Source organism: Staurois parvus, unplaced genomic scaffold, assembly GCF_062004578.1.
Source record: "Staurois parvus isolate SC_StPar_1 unplaced genomic scaffold, SC_StPar_1.0 ptg001062l, whole genome shotgun sequence".
NCBI classification, from domain to species: domain Eukaryota; kingdom Metazoa; phylum Chordata; class Amphibia; order Anura; family Ranidae; genus Staurois; species Staurois parvus.
The window spans coordinates 2,081,178-2,096,048 of record NW_028318858.1 but is presented as its reverse complement, the minus strand read 5'-3'; the positions used below and the strand labels follow the sequence as shown (position 1 = coordinate 2,096,048).

The following is a 14,871-nucleotide window of genomic DNA, read 5'->3' as shown; positions in this document are numbered from 1 at the left end:
ATATAAAAATGGCAGTTGATTCAACTTACTAATGTCTAACCAAGTAGCATGCATACTGCTAACTGATCCCGTACCTGGATCCCCATTCTCTTGCTCTGCTGTGCCCTCTTCTACAAACAAATGAAGACGATGAATGTAATGGGATGCCAAAAATAAAAGCAATTATGGGAATACAAAACAAAAAATACATTAACAAAAATAATAAGACACATGCAAAACAACACAAAGTGCAATGGGCACAAACAAATATTATCAATGTTAGCTTAACATAATGAATGAGAAAGCATTTATTTCCATGCGTCAGCCTGTGCAATAACAGTGTACCCCTTGATAATTGAAATAAAAAAGAGCAAGTTCTGTAGGAGTCAGATTTTTATTCAGTTACCCTAAATGGATCCTCTAACTTTGTTTCTCCAGCATGCTGATGGATGGTAGCTTGAGACTGGCAGGTTCTAGCTGTTCAGATGCATGCCTTCCTTTGCTTCCTAAGAACCTAGAGAGCCGTTACAAACCATGGTTTTTATAGCAGCTCTTACATCACCTTTCTGAGACCAATAATCACCTAATTTCCTGTTTGGGTTTTTATCTTTAAACCATCTCTGGGTGCCATAAAAAGTGGCAGGGCTAAGCAGGTGTGCTTCATTCATATAATAAAAATAAATCACTCCCTGTGTATTTTTCATTTATATCTATTTATTTATACTATGGTATTACAGCTATCACACTTTTCTTTTTAGAAGGAGTTAAAGTAAATTTCAATTTGTTGTTAAATTTGTTGAATCCCTAATGGAATCCAGTTAACATAGTACTTGGTCCCATTCAAATCTGTGTAGTGGCTGCTCAGCAGTATGGTCCAACAGCTTAGCACCCCGTTCCTTTGGCTGTCTGGCCAAGCTGGATGAAGCATATGAATCTATAATTAGCTCTGTACACAGAACCCGTACAAATCCTACCTTCTCCTAAGTTGGCAGAACGGAAAATCAGCTGCCCTCTGTCCAATCGCGCAGCCCCGTACCTCCTCTGCAACCTTCTTTGTACTGTAAAGAAAGAGCTGCTGAGACCAGACCAGCCCACCTGCCAGTCTCCTGCTATTTTAGAAGAGAGACTACTATAGTAACTGTTGACTTGTAGAGTTGTGATTGAACATGCTGTCAAGGAGAGAAAACATTTACAAAGACACAAACTCACAACAATACATTCCATTCACAACACAATCAGACAGTGACCACAGTAGTCTCTCTCTCTTCTGAAATAGTAGGTGGGTCTTGGCTTAGTAGCTCTTTCTTTTCAGTGCAAAAACAACTACAGAGGACAGCAGAGGAGGCCAAGGGTGCATGACAAGATAAAATTTGGACTTTATGCTGTATAATGAAGAGGGGGAGGTGGCTTCAGTGCTTCTTCTAACTCCTCCATTGAAGGCCCATAAATCGGGCTTCATTCTAGGGTGAAGCTACAGGTAGCACAGAAAAAAATAAAAGTTCTAAGTGCACTGGTTACCCTTGGGGATTCAACAAGGGCCTTAAACCTTTGTTGATACTTCTCTTTTAATGGACCTATAGGGCCGAAGGAAAGAGCCCAGAGCAATTAATCAGATGCTGTTTTTAATTCTAACTTTCACTAGCAATTACACAGCTGCAGTTGGACTGGTTTCCATGGTCAGTTCCAAATGTTTTTTTTTTTGTTCTGCAGCCTTATGTTATTTTATTTTACACAATTCAGTGGAAAAGCATGGGCTGTACAGCAGTACTGAATATGTGTGACTGTGTTAGTGGGTCAAATGGGTCACGGAATATATACTTTAAGGCATCCTTTCAAAGTATGCGCTTCATTTTAATGTGCCTAACTGCAGCATTCAAGCCATTGTGTGGTGCCATCAATTGTGAATGGTACTCCAACACACTAAACCAGTGGCCATCTGACACACCCAACTGCCCCCCCCCCACTTGCCCCCTTTAGTAACCGTTCCTATAGTTAGCAACTTTGTTTCGACTATTAAACGTTTCAGAGAAGATTGCATGGGAAGGAGAGAGTCCCACTTAATCACCCTCACTTGGTGACAAACTGTTTGATGCATCATGATGTTTACCATCTCAGATGATATATTGCAATTATTTTATTTCTACAGCAGGATGGTTCAAAAGAAAATTATACTGCAATAAGGTGAAGCCTGTAAAGTTCATTAATTTGAACAACAGTGCAGGATTCCTGAAAATAACTTCAGTTCCGCCTGTACAATAAGTTATCAGTATATGAAAGTCATTCATCAATGTCTAAAAGAAAGTAGAGGCAGGGTGGAGGATGGTTCTTTATGTTTTGCCCATCATGTCCTGATATCGACAGGCTTCTATAGCTGGTGCTGAAATATCTCTAGATTGCTCTAGAGACCGGAACGAGACATACACAAAAAGGATAAGAAAAAGTGAAGACCGCAGACACAGACCTGAGTTTCGTCTCCGTGGCGAATCCAAGTCTTCTGTAAGCACACCATGCAATGATAGACAGAGACAAAGGAGATGGGAGTGAGTGAGTGACTGAGAAGACAAAGACAGACACTGAAGGAAAAGGAACTAGCTCAGGTATTAAAAAAGTGCACAACTTCTATGCAGACAGATGACACAGAATGAACAGGAATCAAAATCAAGAACAGAAAAATAGGGTTCTAGCACATAAATGATACATAAACATATTATTAGCTTGATATACTTTAATTAACCCCCCAATTTCACAACCACTCAAGAACCACTTACAATCCCATAGGCTGTCCAGTTCTAAGATAATGCTGTAAATGCACAACAATTTTATTTCCTTGAAAAGAGTTCAGTGATATTTTCAGAGGTCCATAAATCAGCACGATTTTTTTAGCTCCAGAAAGAACAGAATTTGTCAATAATGAAATATCATTGTTTAGTGGTTAGCACCTCTGTCTTCCAGCACTGGAGTCCTTGGGTCAAATCAAAATAATGCCCAGCCAGGATACTATCTACATGGAGCTTACATGTTCACCACTGCATGCATGGGTTTCCCCTCATACTCTACAGACATGCTGGTAGGTTAATTGACCCCCATCTAAATTGGTCCTTGTATGCATGTGTGTATGTATGTGAGAAAAGGACCTTAGATTATAAGGTCCTTGACAGCAGAGACTGATGTGGATGTAGAGGATGTAAAGTGCTGCATAAATTGATGGTGCTATATAAAAAAATAATTAAATTCTGAAGGTGGAGGTTGCGATGTGTAAAAGAATACTAAAGTAAACATGAAACACATGGGAAAACTATGTAAAAGCTTCAAATGTTTTTCATAATATATTTACAAAGTAGGTGGCACAGTGGGTTCAGGGGTTATACTTTCACACACAGTTGTGTGAAATGGCAACATAAAGTACTAGGCTGCTCAGCAAAGTTTCATACATGACACGGAGCCCAGATTCTTCTTCAATTTTAAAAAAAATGTGGCCTAAAAACCAATTGTAGTAAAAGTGTCCTGCAATAGAGGCCCCTATGTACCTCTCTGCAAGGTGGCAAGTCCCAACTCTGCTGTCTTCAATCGGTACAGACTTCGGCAGAATCTTCATGTACAAAAGACTTCTAAGGCTTCATGTACACGAGTCTACTCTGACCACTGGGAAACGCAAAACGCGACAACCGTGTTAACACATTTTGCGTTTTCCCACAGTTGGCAGTCAAAATGTTCCTATCCTGCAATTCTTTCACGTTCAGGAGAGGGAGGTTTAATCTCACCTAAACGCAGCAGCTCTTAAACTCTGCTAGAAGCCTATGTGTAAATGGACACACAGACTTTTATGGACTTGAGTTTAGGAGCTTTGGCAAAAAAATGCCAAAAGCTCGTAAACTCGAGTTTAGCAGCTGCTCATGTACATGGAGCCTTAGTGTGCTGGATCCCTGATCCCCTATTGCTATCAATGGTTCCTTCCATTGATCCCTACATTACTACTTTTTCTTGCAGTGAAACAGGGCTAGCAGATGGAACTGTAGGGTATTGCAGGGGACGCAGGCATCTGACACATTGGAGTTGATTTATTAAAGGCAAATAGACTGTACACTTTGTAAAGTACAGTTGCACTCTGCAAGGGCAGTTGCTCCAGAACTTAGTAAATGAGCAGAAGCTCTGCTGACTTCCATCATCCAATCATAAGCAAGCAAAAATGCTGTTTTTTTTTTTACTTTCCTTGCATGTGATTGGGTATTCTTTGCAAAGTGAAGCGTTATCTCATTCACTAAGCTCTGCAGCAACTGCACTTGAGTGCACAGTCTATTTGCTTTTAGTAAATCAACCCCATTCAATGCTAAAGCCTTTGTCCAAGACACTAGAGTCTGGACTTGCCACCCCCTGAAGAGGGAAGTATTCAAAGGCTACTATAGCAAGTTGGTAAGGCTGAGCTCCAGGAAATGCTCACTGACTGGTTCTTCATTTCATAGTCAATGACCAGCATTGCAGCCAATGTAAATACTACATATACAGTATGTCAATGAGTAAGAAATCAATGTAGGAAAAAGATCAGCATGACAGGTAACTAGCGTTGTTATTATTGGCAATATATATTTTTCTCATAACAGGTTTCCTTTAATATTCCATTCTTTTTCATTTTGAAACTATGGAATGGAATAATTAAAGCTCAAGTGGGAGGAATAGTGCCCTATCATTGGTGTCAGTGGCAGGAATTATGGCCCATTGTTGGGGTCAGTGACAGGAATAATGCCTTAAGGACCAGATAAAGGCAAGCAAAGGACCGCAGTCTGGAGACCATTGCTGTAAAGGTATGTGTACAGAAAACTGCTAAATCAGTACAGTTTGACACTGGTGGATTAAATTTCACCTTTCACCATAAAGTTCACCTTTGATGACAAGTTACATGTTCCACCTGTTTTTTGGCTCCATGCACACTAGAGTGCTGAAAAAAATGCTGGAAAAAAATGCTGGCTTTTTTAAAGTACATGTAGAGGAAAAAAATTTAAAAATCTAGAAAAAAGCTGTTAGGAGCATTTTAGTAGTGCTGAGCATTTTTTTCTGCTGGAAAAACACTCCAAAAAATTTAAAAAATTTTTTAAAAATCTAGAAAAAAGCTGTTAGGAACATTTTAATAGTGCTGAGCATTTTTTTCTGCTGGAAAAACACTCCAAAAATTTTTTAAAAATTTTTAAAAATCTAGAAAAAAGCTGTTAGGAGCATTTTAGTAGTGCTGAGCATTTTTTTCTGCTGCAAAAACACTCCAAAAAATTCTATAAAAACATTTTTTTCTGCTCCCCTTAGACGCTGAAGCTCAAAAAAATGCTAATAACAGCTTCTAGGAGCGTAAAAGAAACGCTAGTGTGCATGGAGCCTTAGAATGTTCCTGATCCTGCAGCTGCTTCCTGATCCCCACACTCCCCATGACAGCAGGCCAGGGATCTTCTCCCCGTACCTGCTGTCACTATTTGAAAAGAGCGTGGCCATGTAGAACTCTGCCCACATGGCCATGGTATTCATTCACAGAGTTCTGTGAATGAATGAACTAAAAATACCAACAGCCTTTGCGGCTGTCAGCTTGTAGTTCTCAATGAACTAGTAGGGCGCTGTCGAATGCTCTAAGTAGTTCATTGATTCTTCCTGTCGTTGTGTAACTGCCTGCCAATGCGATGTACAAGCGGACAGCTCACACTGACAGTCTGCAGGAGCCCTGCATGGCACCCGTGATCTGTTGATTGCAGCTGCAATGCTTTCCAGGCTCCTACAAAATTAAAAAAAAAGTAAATGCACATTTTATTTACCTGCAAAAAGATATTTTTTTTTTTAAAGGTGAACTTATTTTTTAAGCACCCACTGGCTTTTTAGGTCTCTTAGGGACACCGTTGATAGGTATCACCTCCAACAGAAAGTGAGATAGCTAGAGTATATTATAGCTAGTATAGGTGCTGGGTGGAGCCAGGATCTCAGGTGTAGGTATCTCACCTCTAGATAGCTCAAGAGACAGTTGGGAGTAGTAGTTGGGAAGAGATTCTAAAACTGAAAGATTGGATTAGGTGCACTTATTGTTACCGTAATAAAAAAAAAAACAGAAAATCAAATTTTATTCAACAATACAGTTTGTAAGGTCCGTGGAAGAGTTTATTAGTGTTAGTAATTTTCTGCTTTTCTTGAAAGATTGCTAATGGAAAACAACTGAGCCCCTAACAGTATACATACAAAGCTTGCAGGTTCACAATTAAAGAGATATTGCCTAAATATATCCAGCATTACACACAATTACTGTACAAACGGAGCGATATTGGCTTAAGCACAATGGCATCATGTCAAATGGAGCTGGTCACAAAGCAAAATAACAATCTTAAACACATCTGATGGAAGCTGCTATTTTCTGATGAATTTAAATTATATTAGTTCAGGACAGAGAAGCAGAATCTGCTCAGCGTTACTGCAAGTGATCTCACTGCACTAGAACCAGTATGTATTCCAGCATAGCTTCATCCATTGGAGCTTTTTGAGATAGGTGTCTGCTTGCCATTTGAAGATTCCCTTATAATGGCCTTGACGTATCAAAGAGTCAGCACTAAAAAAGGGACTTACTTCCCTATGATGACCACTCAGATTTAGAACTACCCTGAGAGTCTGAATTTGCTTAGTGGCCGTGGAGAAAGAATTCCACATCCCAGTAGTGGCAAGCTGAATCCTCAGGATAAATGGCGCCCGCACGCATCTCCTAAGGGGTGGGCGGCTGCAGCTGCGGTCCTGCAGTAGCCTTATAGAGATCAGGAGGGAATAGATGTTTTGTAATCCAGCAGGGAATAATTGGGAGCAAGACTGACACTGCTACTTGGGATTTCAGTGCAGCAAAGGCACTGTGTTGTCGGATCACACAGAAATTAGGAGCGACACATCATCAAGGCAAGAAAACTATTGTTCTTTATGTATTGGTTACTAATTCTAGTCTCTAATCTGGCTAGTAAGGAAGTGCCACCAAGGAAAAAGGTAAGTGGCCTGCTAGTGATCCTGTCACTGGCAAGTTGTCGTGAGCAGCACATGATGAGAATATCGGACGAATGATCGTCTGTGGTTTTTTTGCATGCTAGTCTCATATCGAATATGAATAGGTTACTAAAGCTACCAAAATTCCCGTACGACAGAATACAACTTCGGAAGTGATGTAATGTATTGTATTGTAATGTATTCCGAGTATGCGCAGTGTTGGTCACTCGATTTTTTATGGATGAATACTGTACTGATTAAACAAAAATTGTTCTGCTATCATACGAGAAACATTTTTGTGATTGTCCCTTCAGATAATTTTGCATCAACTGTCATGATTGGGTCTCAAAAGCTGTGTACTAACGATCAGATTATCAGACAGTCGCTCTGAAAGCGGTATTGTTTGTCTGATTTTCTCATCGTGTTTACTAGGCATTAGGGTAAGGATGGTTTCAGTGTCTAAAATCAGCATAATCTAAAAGAACCAAATACATCCTACCACCTTATACTAGGGATCCTATTGTGTCACAACAGAACTGTGGGTTGGGACTAAATGTCCTAAATACTACAGCGGAAAGAGAGGTTGATCATTTTGGAAATTTTATTTCTGATTCACCATTTTCACTCAAAGACGAAATTATAGCCTAAGCACATATTTTATGACAAGTAGTAAAGTGTGTAGAAGTGCTGGGTATCCAAAGAATTCCAAAAGCATAACCATTATATGGTGTCTATGACAAGGGAGCGGAACTCCAAAGATTTGTGCAGGCCTGGATTTGGGGTCAGGTATATTATTGAATCAATCTTATTTCATTTGAATCAAAAACTGTACCATGACAAGTTCTCTGTGTTCATGGTTAATGACTACCTTAAAGTGATATTAAAGGCTTGTTTTTTTAATAATAAAAATCAAGTCATACTTACCTGCTCTATACGATGGTTTTAAACAAAGCAGCACCGATCCTCCTCTTCTCAGGTCCCCAGCTAACACTCCTGGCCCCTCCCTTCTGCCTAGTGCCCCTATTGCAAGCAGCTTGCTATGGGAGCACGTGAGCTGGCTCGCTCTGCTCTGTATGTCCGTTCACCCAGGCCCCACCCTCTCCTCATTGGCTGTGATTTACAGTAGCGGAAGCCAATAGCTACCACTACTGCCTCAGCCAATGAGGAGGGAGAGACCTGGGACAGCCAAAGCTCTTGTGCACATCACTGGATCGGGATGGTACTTAGGTAAGTTTTTTTTTTGGGGTGGGGCACTGCTGAACACGGTTATTACCTTCATGCATACAATGCATGAAGATAAAAATCTTGAGCCTTTACAACCATCTGCAATCAAAATGATTTCAGGGTGACGTGCATTAGCCCAAGTCTCCTTTACATCTGTGGTGAAAAAAAGGCAAGGTCAAAAAGACTGGTAGCTTTCAGAGTGCAGTTTGAATGTGTTAAAAGGTATCCTGAAGAGTATACCCATTTCTGCACTGCAGTTAAAGCACTCCATAACTGCTGTATGTAGGTGTATAGAAATATACTGCAGAAGTCCACCACATAAAAACATATTGACATTGAACCACAGAGCACTGATGGGCTAGATCTCTCAGGTCTGAAAAAGTCCCAAACCGGAAGCTACTTAACATTTTGTGATAGAACTTGTCAAATTACTGAACATTGTTCAGTAATGGATTTGGATTAGAAACTCTAGCATCTGGGCTATAGTCCACAGTTGTGTATGTAGACTGATAAAGTGGCACAGAGTATCAATAACTGAGAAGTAGAAGACTATAGCTTAGTATACCTAGGTAAGTATAAAACTGAGACTTTTGCCATTTAAAGTGATCAGGTTCAAGCACATGAACTTACCACTTATCCTGTATCAAGCAACTATTTCAGACAACCCAATGATTAAAGACTGACAGGTCTTGTATTGCTAGCATTAGGTTGAATATGGTTAGGCTACAGCAAATTTTGCTTTTGTAATAACTGTCTTAAATAAGGCCACATATGCCCAAGACAAGGACCTCTGTCTACAATACCAGCAGAGATGGATTAAGGCAGAAGGCAAAGGGCACAGAAAAACCACCCCACTTTTATTGTCTGTCCTGGCATGGCCACTCTCCATCAAAGACCAACTACCTACAAGTATATCTTCCCTACTGCAACAGCATGAAGGTTGTAGCTGGGCCCCTGGACATCCACCGTACCCAACTCTTGTGGATAATGCATGCCATCCCCTATGAGTTCTGAGGAAGAGGGTATCACCCTTGAATCGCGTAAGCTTAACCATATTTGGTGGACATGCATCTGGTGGTGTGTTGGATATTGTTACATCCACTTGATTTTATTTTCTTTGTGAGTATATTGGAATTTATGATATTTAATACAAAATCCTAGGGTTATGCACTAGACTGGTAAACCTCCTTATTTTGCTTTTTTCCTAATAACAGCCCTTATGTTAGGTGTTTCGTATGTATTGGCTTAGTGCATCCACAAGTGTGTATGCCTATTTGTTAGTTATCCAAATCCAGTCCTGAATACATAATTACCCAATGAACAGAACCATGAACAGTAAAACCAAGAACTATGTACATATTTGTCACATATTAATATAGATAAGAATCTCCCCATTTCAGAAGTATTTTAGAAACATAATTTAAAATATAAATAATTTGGTCCTACGCTTTGGATTGTTGGCGCAATTTTATTGCCATGGTTAAGACTGGAACTAATTTTTTTCTGAAAAGGGATGATACACAACACTGAGTAAAAGGCGTTACTCTCATGAACTACGCCTAAACACACCAAAGTGAGAAGCGCAGATGATGATCACACTCATTACAAAAGCATGAGCCTCCCCCTCTGCGCAAGCCTCATGCTTTTCAGGTGGTTTTCCAAAACCCTGACAAACCTGGCTCTGAATGGGCTTTCTTTCTTGGCAATGGTTTGTCATCAGTTATTGCACCATTCACCTTTCTCTGCTGGTCTTCCCAAGTAACTTCTAGCATAAACCAAGAGAGATTAAAACTTGTCAGAAACATAACAGTACGTGGACACAACACAAAGGCGCACAACATAGTGGTGGAGGGTACTACATTGAGGACAAATGAAAAAAAGGAGACTAAATTTGGTGCACACATAGGATTTAGGAGTTTTTGAACTGCAGTTTAAACAAACAATAAAAATTACACACTAAGGAACTAAAAAAAACTGCAAAATGTTATTAAAAACATTTCTCTATACTGTATATACATATATGCAAATGTTCTAGATTTTATGTGAGACTCCAACAAACCTGTGTTCACGTCAAGCTGACAATCAAGTAATTGAAAATGAACAAATCTGAAGTTCCTTTTTAAACATACTGCAAATATAAAATGAGCAGAGAACGGCCTTGAGGGCATGTTTGTAAGCTTTCGAAAAAAGTGTCCACGTAGTATACTTTGTGTGTTAATTGTCATCATGAAAGTGCTGCAGTATACTTAGGAGTTGGCTTACTAAAATGTGAAGAATATTCACACAGACCAGTGGGACTGGGATTACTTTGATCATCCAATCATGTCCAAGGGAACTTCAAGAAAGGGAAGTCAAAGAGAAACTCCATTTTTTGTCAACCGCACGACTGGCTATTTGAAGAGAACACGGGATTACTGGGCTGAACTTTATACTTATTTAGTAGATCAAGCCCTCTGTATGCAGACTAATAAATCAAGGTGGGTGTTTTGACAAACTGTCACAGCTCTAGAGCTTACGTACACAGGCTTCAATTTTTCTGCTACTGCAATTTACCTTCAAACATAAAGAAGATAATGGGGTCGATTTACTAAAACTGCATGGTGCAAAATCAGGTGCAGATCTGCATAGAAGCCAATCAGCTTCCAGGTTTTATTGTCAAAGGTTAATTGAACAAACTGACTTTAGAAGCTGATTGGCAACAATGCACAGCTCCATCTCATTTTGCACTCTCCACTTTTAGTAAATCAACCCTACAGTTAAGGAAGGACTTCCACAGAGATCAATTATCTTCCTTGATATAGCGGTCTCCCAATCTCAATCTAACTATGAAATGATGGGCAGTGGGGAAAGAAAGGAGTGCATATGTATTAAGCAGGCCATAGACAATGAGATTTTCCTTTCTGCAACCACTGGCTGATGACTGTGTTGATGGGGAATTGTGTTTTACCGGCATTAGGGCACAGGGGAGATATCCCTGCCAGGATTACACAGTGATTATTGCTAGCAGCTAAAGCCACTGGCAATAATGGCAGGAAGAATCTGACATGCTTGTTGTACCCAAGTCGTACAACAATCGACTTAGGTACAACCAGCCTGCCCATAGTGGTTTGAATCTTGGCCAATCTCTGCTCAACCGGCCGACATTTGAATCATGTATGGCCAGCTTTACCCTGATGCATTACTTCCCCAAGTATTCTTAAACTGACACAGATAAACGCTACACTGGTAAATTCCTAATTATCAGATATACCTGCATGGAGTTTGTATGTTCTCCCTGTGTTCACTTGGTTTTTTTTCCAACACTCCAAAGACATGCTGGTAGGTCAAAGATAAATTCACCTTTTGAAAAAAATAATAAATGCACATTTTTTGCAGTTAAAAAACGTGCATTTATTCGTTTTTTTCTAAGAAGCCTGCAGAGCATTTCACCCACAATCAGCATATCACAGGTGCAATGTCAGGCTCCTGCAGACTATCAGGATAGATGTCTGCCTGTACAGGCAGGTAGTTACTTGAGAGCAGGAAGAATCAATGAACTACCAGAGTGCTCCTCAGCACCCTGGTAGTTTGCTGAGAACTACAAGCTGTCAACCGCAATGTCTGATGGTACTTGTAGGCTATGCATTCACAGGAAACTGTGAATAAATTACATGCCCATGTGGGTGGAGCCCCACATGGCCGCATTGTTTTTAAATTGTGATAGTGGGAGTGGAGAGATAATCCCCTGCCTTGCTCTATTACGGGGGGGGGGGGGTCAGGGCTGCAGATGCTGGAAAAGGTTACATGTTCAGCCCTAAACACAGGTGGCACGTGTAACATGTTCTAAAGGTGAACTTATCTTTTAATTGACTCTTGTCTAAATTGACCCTAGTATGTGTGTGTATGCATAAGAGGTAGGGACTTTAGACTGTAAACTTCCTGAGGTCAGGGACTTGTGTGAATGTGCAATACGTAAACGCTGTATAAATGGTCAGTGTAAAAAATAAACTATAACTTAACAATATCCTTGAATTCCATTAAAATGACTTATAGATATATTATGTGTAAAACAGAATTGACTATTACTAGCAAACCTACAGCCTTCTATTTTGTAAATACTTATTGTTAAACAGTGTTAAAATTCTAAGCCGTGGCACTTTTGGATAAAAAAGATAAAAAAAAGTCTAAAGATTCCCTATAGGCTTTACATGTCCAGCTCTTAACATGCTCAAATGATGCTGAGGCAATCTTTGAAGCATTTTAGTACAAAATCTCAAGATGACTGCTAATTAAAGCAATGAATGTCAATTTGTACCTGCTGACTTTAATCAACATACCAACTCTTCTTGGAGGGAAGTCTACTGGCCAAGCTGGACTGGAGGAATAACCCTTGTTGTTTCCCCAAGATAAGTCTGGTAATAAATATGACCAGGTGCTACTCAGACAGGAGTTTTTGGAGGATAAAGATATATACAGTATGTTTATGCACCTTTGTTTTGAAAAAAAAAAAAAAGTTTGGCAGTTAGATAAGGAACTCATGCCCTACTGCCATTGTAAGTGTATGCAGTGGTTTAGAGGTGTAACCTAGTATGTGAGCATCTTGATAGACCCATTTCTAATCAGCAAAGAGTCCTGATGATCACTATCAGAATTTAACAAAATGTAGAGAAGCAGATGACGTAGATCACATTCTAGTCCAAATACAGCAGAAATCCATGATGTGCTAACCACTGTGGAATAAAGGACTTAATGTGGATTAGTAGTCTTGAAGGGGTGGACAAAGTGCAAAAGATGGAGAACACACTACTTCAGGCTCCCTTCTGTGTTTGAGCAAAAGTCTTGGCATTTGGTTCTCCCAACAGCAGAAATCATGTAACATAATACCTAGCCTTTTGGCTGCAAGACTATCATTCATAAAAATGAACCCTTAACTCTGAATCTCTCCAAAACTAGGGCAGCTGAAGCATCAGCATCACAGCTAGCAACGTCTGAAGAAGTCAGCAATGGCAGAACCTTAATTTTTCATTATAGGTTCATTTGAGCTTAACAGTTTGCTACCTAGAGCCTAACCCCAACTAAATATTTTTAACCCGTAGAAATGCTGACTTACGGTCAGGGCCGGGTTTATAAGGGGGCAAAAGGGACAACTACCCTTAGACCCCCTAACAGAAGGGCCCCTCCACATACAAAAATAATATACCATTTATATAAATTAAATGAAAAAATATATAATATAAAATATATACAATTATAAAAAAAATACTTTCTATTATTAAATATACCTTGGGAAGAAATATTTTGCCAGACATCATCTGTAAACGTTTTTACTCTGAACTGGTATATTGTATTGTTTTTTTAAAAACATTTTGGCAGCTCAAGTGAACCACACCTAGAGAGCTTAAGGAAGGTTGCCTAAGACTGCATGTGTGCACCCGTGAAATAAGAATGACGTTGTATCATGCATTTTGAATATCTGTGGCTGTCATTGAGAAAGTAAACCTACTCTGTGTATGAGGGGCCCCCCGAACTTGACATGCCTTAGGTGTCCCAAGATCTAAATCTGGCCCTACTTATGGTATAAGCTGAAAGACTCTTGAGGCCAAATGCAAGCTCTCAAACCCTAAAACTACCAGCACCCAAGTGGGAGTAACTATTAACTATATCCTATCAGTTATAACATCAAATGATGGAGGCACCACCCCACCCCTACTCATGTTTCTTCCTAACAGGCAAATAATTAGAAGATCCACCAAGTGGACGTGTAACAGAAACACAGCCTACTGTGGGGAAATGTAAGAGAGTGTAAGGGAGATGTACATAAGCAACTAGAAGACGATAGAAAAAGTGATAAAATATACATTTTGGTATAGAGTTAGTCTTTAAAACTGTTTGACTATGCAGAAATAGTAAGTGAATCAGGCCTCACCCATTTATATATATCATGCCATAAAACACTCAAAGGGCTTGTTCACACTTGACTAATCTCTAACGCTTGCCAAATGCCCCTATAACGTTTGACAAGCATTAGGGAAGCTATTTAATGCTCCTCAAACGCTCCCCAAACGCCCTATGCATGTTTTTGAGGCGCTTGCCAAGCCTTAAAACTGCACCACAAATGCCTATAATGAAGTTTAATGGCATTAGCGCTTTGCAAATGCCTAGCAAACGCCTGCCAGGTGTTTGAGGAGCGGCACCATAGACTTGAATGGGAGACTTCAACTCCTCCTGACTCCACATGAGGCGTCAATTTTGCCGCCAAGCAACATGACGCTGACGCTTCCTTGTGAACAGCACTATGTGCTGCCATGTGTAGAATTTTCATAGGCGTTTGAGGAGCATTAAAAAACACCTGCTAACAAAGCTAGTGTGAAATTTGGTATTTAGGTTTTGTTACGCTCCTTTAGGTAGGTTTATTGTAAAACACATACACATGGTAATAAGGAGTAAAGTAGACCTGGAGGCAGCCATTTTGTGTGTGAATCCAAATTTTAGAAGAACACAGCCTAGCAATTAAACCCTGGAAACACAGATATCCAGGCAGCAGTGAGGCATAGCATATCACATCACTATGGCTCATTGACTCTAAGTATAAGTGTCTAAGAATAGGTAAAACCTACTACTTGATTGCACAGTGTGCAGATGTTGCTGGTCTGAAAACAAGCTCTATCATTAAAGTTAAACTAAACTAATGCTGAGTTACATGAT

The 14,871-nt window shown here is 39.8% G+C and overlaps 1 protein-coding gene across 50 annotated transcripts in view; it reads right to left on the bottom strand.

The window, feature by feature from the left end:
• The window catches only part of RIMS2 (regulating synaptic membrane exocytosis 2), a 919,325-nt gene that overhangs the window by 160,739 nt on the left and 743,715 nt on the right, over positions 1-14,871 (bottom strand). For 24 of the 50 annotated variants that reach the window (XM_089658335.1, XM_089658295.1, XM_089658297.1 and 21 more), the window contains one exon: positions 9,863-9,952. The exons of 11 other annotated variants lie outside the window; for them this stretch is intronic. In XM_089658335.1, coding sequence (XP_089514461.1) covers positions 9,863-9,952 — 90 coding nt within the window. Of the gene's footprint in view, positions 1-2,440; positions 2,474-9,862; positions 9,953-14,871 lie in introns of all 50 variants that reach the window. 15 more of the 50 variants (XM_089658338.1, XM_089658336.1, XM_089658301.1 and 12 more) reach the window with 1 other exon arrangement.